This window comes from Naegleria fowleri, assembly GCF_008403515.1.
Source record: "Naegleria fowleri strain ATCC 30894 chromosome Unknown tig55, whole genome shotgun sequence".
Classification (NCBI taxonomy): Eukaryota; Heterolobosea; class Eutetramitea; order Acrasida; family Naegleriidae; genus Naegleria; species Naegleria fowleri.
Window position 1 is genome coordinate 48,246 of NW_025407987.1, and position 12,197 is coordinate 60,442.

Genomic DNA, 12,197 nt, shown 5'->3' on the forward strand with positions numbered 1-12,197 from the left:
GGAAACAGTTATATGATTGTTGCTGTGCTATTCATGATTCTCGTTTGGAACACGGTGCCAAAAAATTTACGCCAGGTGTTGTTCCTCTCGGAGGAATTGACCTTGTTCTTGAAGACAATAAGAATGGTGATGATCCAATAATTCATGTCAATACTCAACGAACAACTCCTTCCAAATCTTCAAAAATTATTACTGAATTTAGTATTTTGCTTAACGCTACCATGGCAAGGTACTTTTATGACAATAGAATAGCTGGTCTCTACAAAGAATTTTATCAAACATATAACAGATTGCTTCCAGAATCTATAAAGGATATGGACATTGAGGAGTTTATTGAAGTTGCATCAATATTAGACCCTGAAGGTAATGAAACTAATTATCTTGCGCAAGGAAAGAATCACCAAACTGAGAACTATCAAGCTTTATTGAGGTTTGAGAATGAACTAAAGCAACAGGGAAGTAAGAAGACAACAAACATTAGCAAAATAACGACAAATCCAACAAAGTTTTACCAAAACATCATTGGTGTTGAACTGTACATGCAACTTTCTTCTCCATTGAGGAGATGGCTTGATTTAGTTTTACAAGTTCAACTAGTTCATTATTTAAATACAATTGAGTCCGGAGCAACTTGGACAGGAATTGAAAACAGTCTGTTCAGCGAGGAAGTTTTACATTATTGGAGTGAAAAAGTTTCAGATAAGATTGAAACAGTGAAAGAAATGGAAAAACAAGTGCTCTATCACTACTTCCTTAAATTTTTAAAGAACAAGATGGAATCTTGTGATAGTGAGCACTTTATTTTGGAATGCGTTTCTGAAATTAATTTCAGAAAAGGAAAAAGATTATCTCACTCACATCGTGACAAGTCGGGTGTGCATAGAGATTACAATAACTTGATCAACAGAAAAAAGCCAGTATTCACCCAATTGTTACGTTTACGATTGGTAGAGTATAATTACTTTGCTATTGAGGCCTATGTGACAAGCAACACGATTGATATGGATGAAATGACTGCCATTAAGATAATCGAAATTGATACATATTGTCACACTATTTCTGCAGAGTATGTAAAGTGAGAGAATCTACAAGAGATCCAACAGAGAGACCTACCCACTATTAGGTAGTCAGCGGTCTCTTTTAATAAATTAATCTTGTCATGTGATGACAAGCAGTATGAATAGCGACGAGGGATGAAGTGGAACATCGTTTGATGCCAACAACGCCAAAAGTTTTACCGAAGCCACTGCTTGCAATTCTTACTTCCACACAGACATCTCACTTGCTTTTCACAGACATAATGGTAGTCAAAAGTCAATTCTTCACCTACTTCAATGTTTCTCTTACAAAAGAAGGCGATTGTACCATATCTTGAGTCCCTTATTTCACTGCAAACCAAGTACTGCTGCAAATTGCCATCACATGAATGATTCAAGAACCGAGTCACATTTCCCTTGTAGGTAGAATCAACTGTGAAATCACATACAACATCTCCATGAGAAACATCAAATAAATAACTTAATCCTTTCCTATCATAATAGCGACCTCGCATCTCTCCCACCTCATCTGAAATTAATTCTCCAGCATAAATTTCAACAAATTGTCCTCGATGCAACTTTTGGGCAGCTCTGAGACCCCCAACCTTTGCGGATTGGTTTTGAAAATAGTGACCTTAACGTCAGATCCTTTTGAACAACTCGATTAGGGCATGTGTCTGGGCACGAACACTCACTGTTGCATTCCACAATAATATATTTAGTATTCGTGTCTTTTAAGCGTTTGTTCTCGTCATAGTAAACGTCATCTCCACGACGCACGGATTGGAATTTTTCAGATTGGTTATTTGAATCAAATCTATAATCTCTTTGAAGCTGCAAACATTTACAACCTTTTCCGCACTTTTTTGCAGTCACAAAATTCAATATTTTTCAAAGCAGCCACATTTTCTTTTGTCTCCTTAGAAATTCCTTCACCAAAATCTGTTGTATTGGAATATTCAAAACTTGTGAATTTGCTAAAATCTTTTCATTCACCACAGGAATTGCATATTTTGCTCTTCCAAGAGAAATATCATCAATTCGATAGAAGTACTCTGCATTCTGTCTCTTTTGAGCTAACGTTGTAAAGGTTTCTCCGTTAATTAATTTACACACTAGAGTTCTAATGTATGAAAAATGTTTGTTGGTATATCTTTTCTTAAAAGACATTAAAATTTCCACATGATTCGGTTCAATAGATGACTCTGGGTCATAACTGTTATCCTCATCTTCGCTTTCACTTAGTGCAGCTTTTCCTGTTATTAAATTTTTAGAGGATGGGTAAGATGTCATGGTTTGAGAAATGGCCTTCTCGATCAATGCATCAATCTCTTGCTTACCTTTTAAAGCTTTTCTAAATCAAGAGTTTCTTCAGTCGAGTATTAAAACTGCTTCCATTTAAGTTCAATCTCTGTGGCAAGCAAATCCTTGTTCTTGTTCTTGATGTACTTTTTAATGGTCGCGGATCTCTTCCAAGAGCAAGACAAATGACAGTCAACCAGTGAACAGGAAACTTGGTGAATAATTCTGACTTATCAGAAAGAGTATCTAACACCAATTTTTCACTCGCTGTAAGATGTGTGGTTTTGACAAGAGTGCTGAAAATAATCCATTTGACATCCGTGATAATGGCAAGCACTTGTGACTTGAAATGATTAAAAGAATCTTCAGAAATGTCTTCTTCTTCGACAATTCCTTGAAAATATTTCAAATAATTTTCAATGTGTGATTGGAGAGGATGAGCCGAGTATTCATCAAGTGTTTCAAGAGCATTAGTACAAGGTGAGTCTAGCACATCATCTTGCAGAGTTCGTTCATCATTTTCCCAATGAGTAATGACAACTCCAGGCTCATTTGGAACTTTATATTTGAATCTAAATCCAAAATCACATCTTTCCTCTGCAATTAGCACAGGAGAGTCACAAAAGTATCCAAAGATAGCAAAGTATTTCTGGTGGTCATTCTTGTCTGCTCTTGGAACACAACTTCCTAAATAAATTGCCTTAAATTCGTCAACGAAAACTTCACATACTAAATCTGAAGGAACAAAAATTTTCACTTGTGCTAAAAGTTGTTCTTTGAGACCAGACACTCCTTCCCATTCAAACATTTCTTGAAGGAATGCCTTTTAATTTCAAAAACTTCAGAACTTGTTTTTGAACATAATTCAGCGAGACGTGGAGGAATGACATTGTCAACAATAATAGATTTTACAAAATCAATCGTTTCCACATAACTATTTTTCACTTCGGACCTTGTTGGAGGAAAGACAACATTATTTTCAATGACAAATCCATGTCTTTGCAGCCATGTACAAAGTCCTCTCTCGTTGTCAATAATTTATCTTTCTTTTCATTAATCACTGACCATAAATCATCTACAGAGATTCCTCTTTCATTGTTCAATACTTTTGAATAAATAAAATTACATCTTTAAATTCGGGATGATATTGCATTCGTTTCAAGGAAGAACAAATCCGAATATCGTAAGAAATTTTTGAATTTAAGGTTTTTCGTTTTTAGTACTCGATTTGTTGTTGTTGTTGTTGATATTGGATTGGGAACGACTTTGCTGAGGCCGTGATGATGACGGCACATGTTCAAATCGCCCTCCTTGCGTTTTGGCGCCATTTTTTTGCAAGCCTCTTTTTTCAAATTAAAGAAATGGAAACAGCCGAGTCTTTTCCTCTTAATTTCAAAGGATTAACAGTCTGGTCCTGACGACGATATCACGATTAAATCTTTAATTGTTTTGATCAACTCTGCTTCGTCCTCGTTTTATTTTTTGGTCAAAGCATTCTGTTCTTAAAAGGAAAGATCAAACAAGAAAGAGATTAATTTTTGGACATTAATTGCATCAAGAAATAATTTTAAAAATCTAAAGGTGCTCTCAATTAAGGATTGAATCTTTCCAATAGCCCACACATGAACAAATTGACTTGTCTAGATCTGAAGGATGAAGGCGTTCAATCACTCACACAAAGCCCATACATTAAGCAAGCTTGCAAAATTCAGGCAACGATGTGGGTGATTTTGGAGCCCAATGTATTGCATCAAGTGAGAACATGATTCATCTTGCAATATAAGGAACTTATTTAATTTCAGATGTTAGTCTTCAAGCGATTGCCAATAGTTCCATATTGAGGAATTTAGGACTTTGGGAAATTTCAAGTACTATTTCTTTGGCACCTTTCAATGAAGAGTCCAGTAAGGCCATTGAGAGAATGAGAAAAAGGGGTGTTGTTGTTCCGAGTTGTATCTCTCTGGCTTTGACTATTAGAAATGACCAATGTCAATGTATTGTAAAAGCGAGTGAATGAGAATTATTTGACCACTCACAGCAAGATTCAAAATAAAAGCTAAAAAAAGAATCCTCTTCTCGGCAGAAACCATTTCCGGCAATTGCCAAACCTTTCTCATCATCGTCATCATCATCGTCGAGTGGCACTGCCAAGAGAATTTTGTGGTGTTCAATTAATTGAAATCAGATCTTGTTGAGTGTTCATTCTCTTGTTGTTATTCAAATATATGATTACAACAAACATTGCTAATCTTATAGTTCTTTTCCATTATTATTATTATTATTCAATTTAATTCACCCATTCACCATTACATAACATCATCATCGCGCGATGACGAAATGGTTTTCAAAGACTGCAGCTTTCTCACATCGACCTCTTGAAGAGTGTTCATCCTCCTCTCAGAATCCTTCCTTTCCATCTTCCTTCTCCTCCTCCTCAACATTCAGAACAACACCCCTCATGCATGACATATCCTCTTCATCATCTCCAATCCACACTCTCCACACGACTCACACTCTCATTGAAGATCACAATCCTCTCACTCGAGAAGAAGAAGAACAACAACAATCCTCCAGCCACAACATCATGATGGAAGATGTTCGGAACATGACAAGGATTTCATCGTCTTCTTCTTCTTCTTCTCAAAACAAAATCATCCTCTCAAGAAACAGCTCGAACTCACAAATTCTCAACAACAAGAACATCAACAAGAACAACAACTCGTAGAAAAACAACAAAAAGTACAAGAACTTGCTCTCCGTTATCCCTCTCTCTTTCAACAAATTCTTGTCTTTGAGGATGATGAGAGCCAATGTCCAATTTGTTTGGAATTGTACAATGAGGAGAATCCTGAAGTGAAATGCAAATGTGGACATGGATTTCATTTGCAGTGTAGTGAGGAATGGAGACAACGATCTTCCGAGTGTCCAGTGTGTTTCCGAAAATTAATTTATGACTTTGAAGAAGAGGAATTACCCAAAGAGAGTGAACATTCCACAATCAAATCAAATCGAAATTCGAATGTGAGGAATTCCTCTACCTATTATAATATGAATGAACCATTGGTTCGTACGCGAGAGTCCACTCAAAGAAGAAGATTGTTTGTTCTTGGTAATGGTGGTAATGGTGGTGGTCGAACAAACATGTTGAAACGAATGTTTAGGTGAGTAGTGTGGAAGAATGTGTGTGGTCACAAAGATGTATTTACATTGTAAAAATTCATCTCATTTGGGATTTTATGAATTTATTCAACAATGAATGGTCCAATGGATGTGATTGACAATGGTGATGTGTAGATGTTTATGTTGTTGCTGTTGTTGTTGTTGAGATAATCATGTCGTTGGAGATGCATACATACGAAATTCAATATTTTCTTCCTAGGACACACAAATCTATTCTGTGTGTAACAAACAACACTTCATGAACAAATTTAAATGATTGGACAAATTTCAAATAATAATTTCAATCAGAAATAAATTGTAAAATTTTTGCGCCAACTTGAAAAAATGTCATCGGCACGAAAACCATCGGCCAGTAAGGGCGGACGAAGCTCAAAACAATTTCAAAGACCCGAACACTGTCTGACTTTTGATCCATCGGAAGTGTTTAAAGTTATTTCTTGTGATGATTTTGATTTTTATATTGACAAGAGATGTGCAGTGTTATGCAGGAAATTTAAAGAAGGTAGGTATGGAGGAGGCATGTGAGGAAATTCATGATCAGAAATACAATTAAAACAATTACGTTGTTTCAGTAATTGCTGAAGGACAATCGGAAATTCAAGTGGATTTTGAAGCTAATGTGATAGAACAAGTGATCAAATATTTGTACTATAAACAACGATATGATCCCGAATCGGAAAACAGACCAGAATTTCAAGTGGAATTGTATACTGCTTTGGACGTTATGACAGCGAGTTTTCAATTAGGTTGTTGATATATCAATCAGAAAAATTGCAAAATAATAACAAATGTTTTATTTTACAATCATTGATCGATTTAAATCTAAAGCAAGTCGTGTCATTTCAATCTTTGAGTTATGACGATTATCGACTGGAAGAGATTTCTGCTGAACGAAACGGATTGCAAGATTCGAGAATTCTTCTGGTGTTTCTGGATTTGACAGAATTGTATTATTCCAAAATTCTTCGAGAATGGAAGACTCGATTTTCTCATTTCCAAATGTTTCGAACACAATTGCCATCTCTTGAAATGACAGTTCATTATACCTCGAAAGGAAATTCTTTTCATTGAGCTTGAGTATGACGTTGGTTTGTTTAGTTATAGGTGAATAACCAACACAAGCACATCGTCTCATGCTAGGGAATTTGTTGTAAAATGCATGCTCGATACAAGCTGGAATGATCACCAGAGGTTCTTCTAGTGATTTGTTTGATCGATCGCCCTTGGCAGGTATGACATGAAAGGTTTGGCTTAATCGGCCACAATACCAAACCATTTCGTTTTCATCCTTGTATCCAATATCACCTGTTTTGTGAAATAGAACTCCATCAATAATTTCCTTAGTTTGTAGCATGGCTGTGTTATCGAGTTCGTATCTTGGACTCACCGCTTTTCCACCAATCCAAATTTCTCCAATGTTGCCGCCCGATACCTTTTCTTGATTTCGAATGAGAACAGTCACATTTGGGCATTCCTTTCCAACACAGTATCCTCGTGACACAGAATATTGAATTTCCTCTGTTTCATAAATTTTCTCAAGCTCCCATGTATTGGTTAAGCAAATGGGTAAGCATTCCGTCGCTCCATACGTTGGAAACAATAAGGCAGAAGAATCCTCATCTTTAGAAGCCCATTGTCGAAACTTCTTATGAAGAGAGAAGGGTGTTGAATTTCCTCCACAAAGTAGGACCTCCAATGGTGGAGCAACGCTGTACTCCTCCTTCACTTTAGAATTTGGTTTGTTCATTCGGGCACAATATTCCATGATTTCCATCCAAACAATTGGGCTGGAAAATCCAAATCTCGGTAAAAGTTATAGGTATGAATGGTATTAATATATTCATTCGGATCAACACTGGATGGCTTTGATAAATCAAATGGAGGAACAATTGATGTCAAACCCATACAATTCACACACAAGGTCATGACAACATTGTGGTTGATAATTCTGTCTTGTCTTCCTTTCAGTAAATACGGAGACATTAATTCTTCAAAGCTCTCAATTTGATTCTTAAGCATAGCATGAGTGATATGTACCAATTTTGGTTTTCCTGTTGTTCCAGTTGTATTTACAATTGCTACTGTGTCATCATCGTTATATGAATATAAATCATCATCACTAGAAATTGTGTTCTGTTGAATTTGATCAATCTTATTAATTCTTGGAATATGTGACCATTCATAATGATTATTTTGCCTATTAATTTATAAGCAGTTAGAGAACCAGTGAATATTAAATATTTCTTTCCAAGCGACAGCCAAGATCTTTTCTGTACAAAATGAATAATTTGCAGCATACAATAAATCAGCGGAGAAACTAGAACAGCATCGATGTCAAGTTTTGGAATCCATTCAAAAAGCTATTCAATCCACATTCCTTTGGATTTAAAACAATCACTTCTTGCCCACTTTGAATTAAAGCAAAAACAAGAGGTATTAACTGCACATCAGTTGGATCTACCAAAGCAAGAACCCTATTTCTTTTCTTTTTAGATAATTCTTTAGTAATAATTCTATTATAGAATCGAATTGATTCTCTTAATTGATGAAAGGTTATTGAATATTTAGGACTATACAAATAATCGCTCGGATACAAATTAATCTTTCCAATTGCCACAAAAATTATTAAAGGAGTAATGAGTAAGACTGTTTGAGAATATTCAAGCCATGAAAATAGCAAGGTGAAAATTATTCCTCCGATGGTATAATACAGGATCTTGTTTAGTTTTACGGCTTGCGGATAGTGCAAGGCTGGATTTTGAGCATCCTTCTCTTTGATTTGTTCAAATAGCCTTCCTAGGACATTGTCCAATGATTTTGTTGGTGATTTGATGCGAGAACGATTTCGTGGGGGTGGCACTGGAGGATTTTGAGGATTTAATTTTGATTTCAACTGTGTTTCTTCTTCCTCTTTCATAACATTGGAAATTAGATGATCTTGATTAATTTCAAGAGAGGAATCTTCTTCATTTTCTTCGGAGAAGGTTATGATACCTGTATGATCCTTGTTGAAGACAAGCCTTTCTTTGTGTGATGAATACATTTTTTAGAGAAACGCAAAGCAATAAAGGAGAATTGTTGTCCTGTCTCTTTCACAAAGCCTTTCCTACCATTTCATGTCATCAATAAACTCGAGAGAACAACAACACATTGAGGCATTTCTACTTTTTATTGGGTTTTTGATCTTGTTTTCTTTATGGCTGACGGGTTTAGGTGCACAATCCTCAGGTTTGATGAATGTGAATTATTGGTCAGTTTGACCATGTTCCTCCAAAACTTTAACAGCTTCCTTGATCTTTTGTTGGAGAGCATCTGTGGATTCAATCAAGTGCAAAATATCAGAAACTTCCATATCCAAGAGCATACCAGTAATCTTTGGAGCATTCTTTGGTTCTCGCAAATGAACGAGTGGGAAAAGTCTGTCTCCCAACAATTGCTTTTGATCTTGATCGGAAAGGTTTGCCAAATATTCAGCAGACAATTGATCAGATGATCCTTGTGGAACCTGTGAAGAAGCTTGAGTTGGTGTAATTTGTTGTGGTTGTTCTCGTGGTTGATTACGAGCATTGTTATTGTACTTGATGTTGTTGTTTGCAGTTCTGTTTCCTTGATTCTTGACAGCACCAGTTGTGGCTCCACGTCCTCTTACAGCACCACCTCTTTGAGTCATTCCTCCACGGTTATTTGCACCACCACGTCCACCAGCTGGTTGCCAACGTGGCTTGAGCATTTGACCTGCAGGTGGGAATGCTCCAGGAGCGTTTGCAATAAAGAATGGTGGCATCATTTGTGGTACCATAGGTTGCTTTCTAGCGTTGTATTGAGCTTCGAGTTGAGAACGACGAAGTTCCTTTGGTTGAGCAAAGTTGACATAGAGTGGCTTAGATCCGATCATGTGTCCATTCATTTCGGTCAATGCCTTGTTAGCTGCTTCTGGTGTCTTGAAACAGACGAAACCGAATCCTCTGCTTTGTTTGTTTTCGTTAAGCATAACTTTGGCAGATGTAATTTCGCCAAACTTTGAGAATTCTTGCTTCAATCTCTCGTCATCAACGGAATCATCCAAATTTTGACATAGAGATTCAATCCCTTGTATTTGTTAACCTTTTCTTGCTTCAACTTTTGGAAATATTCCTTCAACTTGGCTCTTCTTTCGCTCTTCTTTTGAGCTCTTCCGACGAACAACTTTTTTCCCTTATACTCCTTTTCGTGCATATCATCGATTGCCAAAAGTGCAGAAGCATGGTCTGCAAAGTTGATAAAACCGAATTCCTTTGATTTGAGATCTTCTCCTCTCATAACAACAGCACTTTGAATCTCACCAAACTTTGAGAACATTTCTCTCAATTCTTTGTCGTCAACGCTTGGATCCAAGTTCTTCACGTAGATGTTTGTGAATGAATCTTCATTACTCAAAATCTTCAATCGTTCGCTCTTCTTTACAAAAGGTCCTACGAAAACTTGTTTACCGTTTAACAACATTCCGTTAACTTTGGCAATAGCTTTTCAGCAGCTTCTTGGGTTTCAAAATGAACGAAACCATATCCAGCTGATTCAGTGCTATTTTCGCCGTTTTCATTCTTCTTGGTTGCTTGGCAAACTTTGCAAGATAAAATGTTACCGAATGCGGAGAATGTATCATAAAGAGCCTTGTTGTCAATTGATTTATCCAAGTTCTTGATGAAGATATTTCCAATACCGCTTTTACGGATAGAAGGATCTCTTTGTGACCACATAATACGGATTGGTCTTCCCTTAACGCTAGTGTAGTTTAGGTATCAAGAGCTCTTTCTGCGTCTTGTGGATTTTGGAAATTTACATATGCATACCCAAGAGATTTACGAGTCATCGCATCACGGCAGATACGAATTGAAATGATTGGACCAACCTCATGGAAAAGGTCGAACAAAAGAGCCTCTGAAATGTCTTCATGTAAATCTCCGACATAGAGTGAAGCTGAACTATAGTTCATTTTATAAGAGAGAGTATGAGTGGTTTGTGAGTGGAAGGATGATGGGAAAAACCGCCTTTGGAGCGTAACGGATGGAGGTATTTTTTCAAAGGAGAAACAAAGCCTCTGCGAGTTTGATACGAGTCAACCACGTGCCTTCTCTTACAACGCTGAGTTTTTTTCGGTTTTTTGGTTCAATCAAAGCATTGAAGAAGACGGTTTGTGCCTGCTTTTTGAGTGGGTGGTGCTGGTGGTGTTGATCATCGATATCATCCCAATGTCGACTTGACGAAAATGACGGCTGGACATGATAGGGTGATGACCAATTCAACAAGTATTACATTTTTCTATAAATGTTGGAATGGGTGATGATGCCTATGAGTTCCTTGTGATGAAATTGGGATGTTGTTGCTAGGTGTGAATACAGTCATTCGATGGCTGATTGCGAGAACATCAGCAATCATCCTTTGCAGCTGGATGGTCAATGATTATTTGTTTTACTTTTAAAGTCCATTCGTTTTGAAGAACTTGTCCATCTTTTCATCGAATTCTTGTTGAATCTTGTCTTTTGCTTGTTTCTCCTTTTGGTTGAGACATATCCATTAAGGCCTTCTCGAATGACAATTTCAGTTTCCATTGAAATTGTTTGATCCACAGCTGTGGATGGACTGAATTTGGATTTGAATTGAATGGAGCTTCTGTTATTTTGCAAAATGTGTTCTTCCACAGTTTCGAAAATCATCAATGAATCAAATAACACAGTTCCAGATTCTGTTTGAATGATCATCTTGATATTCTTACATTCTATATTTGAAATGATTGACAATTCCGAGCAGAAATTTGTCATGTATTCAATATTTGACGAATTTTCATCAGCAAGATTAAAAATAATTTCACAATTATTCAACGCATCTAATTGTAATGTATTAATTTTGTGAACACAATTTGGTCCGATAATAATTTTTGTACTATCACATTTCATGACTTCCACGAATCCTGTTGTGATGGAATTGACATTAAAAGTGAGTGTGGAATGATTGTTTCCATCAAGAATAATTTTCATGCATCGAGCGCCTGTCAATTTAATGTTGGCATGATTGCTATTGGTGACGTAGAGTAGATCGTTGGATTGGAAATTATTTTCTTCAACGGTGGTGTTGTTGTGGGTGATGAATTGTTGGGTTCTTCTTGCAAAGGGTGATGGTGGAAATGACATTTTTTGAATGTACTTTTGACAAGTGATTTCCTTATTCATCACAAAACTCAAAGCATCATTTAGGAAATAAGAGAGAGACTCGGCCTTATTCCAACAAGAATGTCCTGAGATTCTATCCTCTCATTTGGGTTCACTCTGATAATGCAATGAAAGCAGTGTTCGCAAACTTTAATAATTGAGACATTGACAATCTTGGAGGAGGATGGTATTCTTAAAATCATGTCAAAGAAAATTGCACTAGTTACAAGTGCAATCCAACGCACATGTTTGTATCATCTCAATATTATTTCCATCTGCCAAGGAACTCATGTTGGAAGCAGTGAAGAATATTGGGTTATATTTCGCTAGTAATTTAAAGCAAGAAAGCAACATCTTTCTTTGTTATCATTAAATACAAGTTTGCATGTCGTTGTTGTTGCAGAACCATCAACACAAAACCATTGCATTTGAATGCTTCCATCACGAGTGATGTATCTTTTGCAATTCTTCACTTGCATCGTCATATCCATAA

The 12,197-nt window shown here is 36.5% G+C and overlaps 10 protein-coding genes across 10 annotated transcripts in view; 3 read left to right on the forward strand and 7 right to left on the reverse strand.

Annotated features, from left to right (window-relative positions):
* Positions 1-1,079, forward strand: part of FDP41_006983 (uncharacterized protein) — a gene marked incomplete at both ends in the record, with an annotated part of 5,196 nt that extends 4,117 nt beyond the window's left edge. The window contains one exon of the mRNA XM_044710677.1: positions 9-1,079. Coding sequence (XP_044558713.1) covers positions 9-1,079 — 1,071 coding nt within the window. The remainder of the gene's footprint in view (positions 1-8) is intronic.
* Positions 1,080-1,928: 849 nt separating this feature from the next.
* FDP41_006984 (uncharacterized protein) lies at positions 1,929-2,330 on the reverse strand (the record flags this gene model as incomplete). Its single annotated transcript, XM_044710678.1, has 1 exon — positions 1,929-2,330. One exon carries the CDS (start codon positions 2,328-2,330, stop codon positions 1,929-1,931), a length of 402 nt encoding a protein of 133 aa, XP_044558714.1.
* A 61-nt stretch (positions 2,331-2,391) lies between these two features.
* On the reverse strand, positions 2,392-3,147 carry FDP41_006985 (uncharacterized protein; the record flags this gene model as incomplete). The annotated part of the gene is made up of 1 exon (XM_044710679.1): positions 2,392-3,147. One exon carries the CDS (start codon positions 3,145-3,147, stop codon positions 2,392-2,394), a length of 756 nt encoding a protein of 251 aa, XP_044558715.1.
* Positions 3,148-4,668: 1,521 nt separating this feature from the next.
* Positions 4,669-5,664, forward strand: FDP41_006986 (uncharacterized protein; the record flags this gene model as incomplete). Its single annotated transcript, XM_044710680.1, has 3 exons — positions 4,669-4,935; positions 5,010-5,500; positions 5,634-5,664. The coding sequence occupies 3 exons, from the start codon at positions 4,669-4,671 to the stop codon at positions 5,662-5,664; spliced, it is 789 nt and encodes a 262-aa protein (XP_044558716.1).
* A 179-nt stretch (positions 5,665-5,843) lies between these two features.
* FDP41_006987 (uncharacterized protein) lies at positions 5,844-6,273 on the forward strand (the record flags this gene model as incomplete). The annotated part of the gene is made up of 2 exons (XM_044710681.1): positions 5,844-6,021; positions 6,092-6,273. The coding sequence occupies 2 exons, from the start codon at positions 5,844-5,846 to the stop codon at positions 6,271-6,273; spliced, it is 360 nt and encodes a 119-aa protein (XP_044558717.1).
* A 39-nt stretch (positions 6,274-6,312) lies between these two features.
* FDP41_006988 (uncharacterized protein) lies at positions 6,313-7,284 on the reverse strand (the record flags this gene model as incomplete). The annotated part of the gene is made up of 1 exon (XM_044710682.1): positions 6,313-7,284. The coding sequence occupies one exon, from the start codon at positions 7,282-7,284 to the stop codon at positions 6,313-6,315; it is 972 nt and encodes a 323-aa protein (XP_044558718.1).
* A 552-nt stretch (positions 7,285-7,836) lies between these two features.
* Positions 7,837-8,562, reverse strand: FDP41_006989 (uncharacterized protein; the record flags this gene model as incomplete). Its single annotated transcript, XM_044710683.1, has 1 exon — positions 7,837-8,562. The coding sequence occupies one exon, from the start codon at positions 8,560-8,562 to the stop codon at positions 7,837-7,839; it is 726 nt and encodes a 241-aa protein (XP_044558719.1).
* A 201-nt stretch (positions 8,563-8,763) lies between these two features.
* FDP41_006990 (uncharacterized protein) lies at positions 8,764-9,510 on the reverse strand (the record flags this gene model as incomplete). Its single annotated transcript, XM_044710685.1, has 1 exon — positions 8,764-9,510. One exon carries the CDS (start codon positions 9,508-9,510, stop codon positions 8,764-8,766), a length of 747 nt encoding a protein of 248 aa, XP_044558720.1.
* A 44-nt stretch (positions 9,511-9,554) lies between these two features.
* Positions 9,555-10,001, reverse strand: FDP41_006991 (uncharacterized protein; the record flags this gene model as incomplete). The annotated part of the gene is made up of 1 exon (XM_044710686.1): positions 9,555-10,001. One exon carries the CDS (start codon positions 9,999-10,001, stop codon positions 9,555-9,557), a length of 447 nt encoding a protein of 148 aa, XP_044558721.1.
* A 950-nt stretch (positions 10,002-10,951) lies between these two features.
* On the reverse strand, positions 10,952-11,686 carry FDP41_006992 (uncharacterized protein; the record flags this gene model as incomplete). Its single annotated transcript, XM_044710687.1, has 1 exon — positions 10,952-11,686. One exon carries the CDS (start codon positions 11,684-11,686, stop codon positions 10,952-10,954), a length of 735 nt encoding a protein of 244 aa, XP_044558722.1.
* Positions 11,687-12,197: the final 511 nt, after the last annotated feature.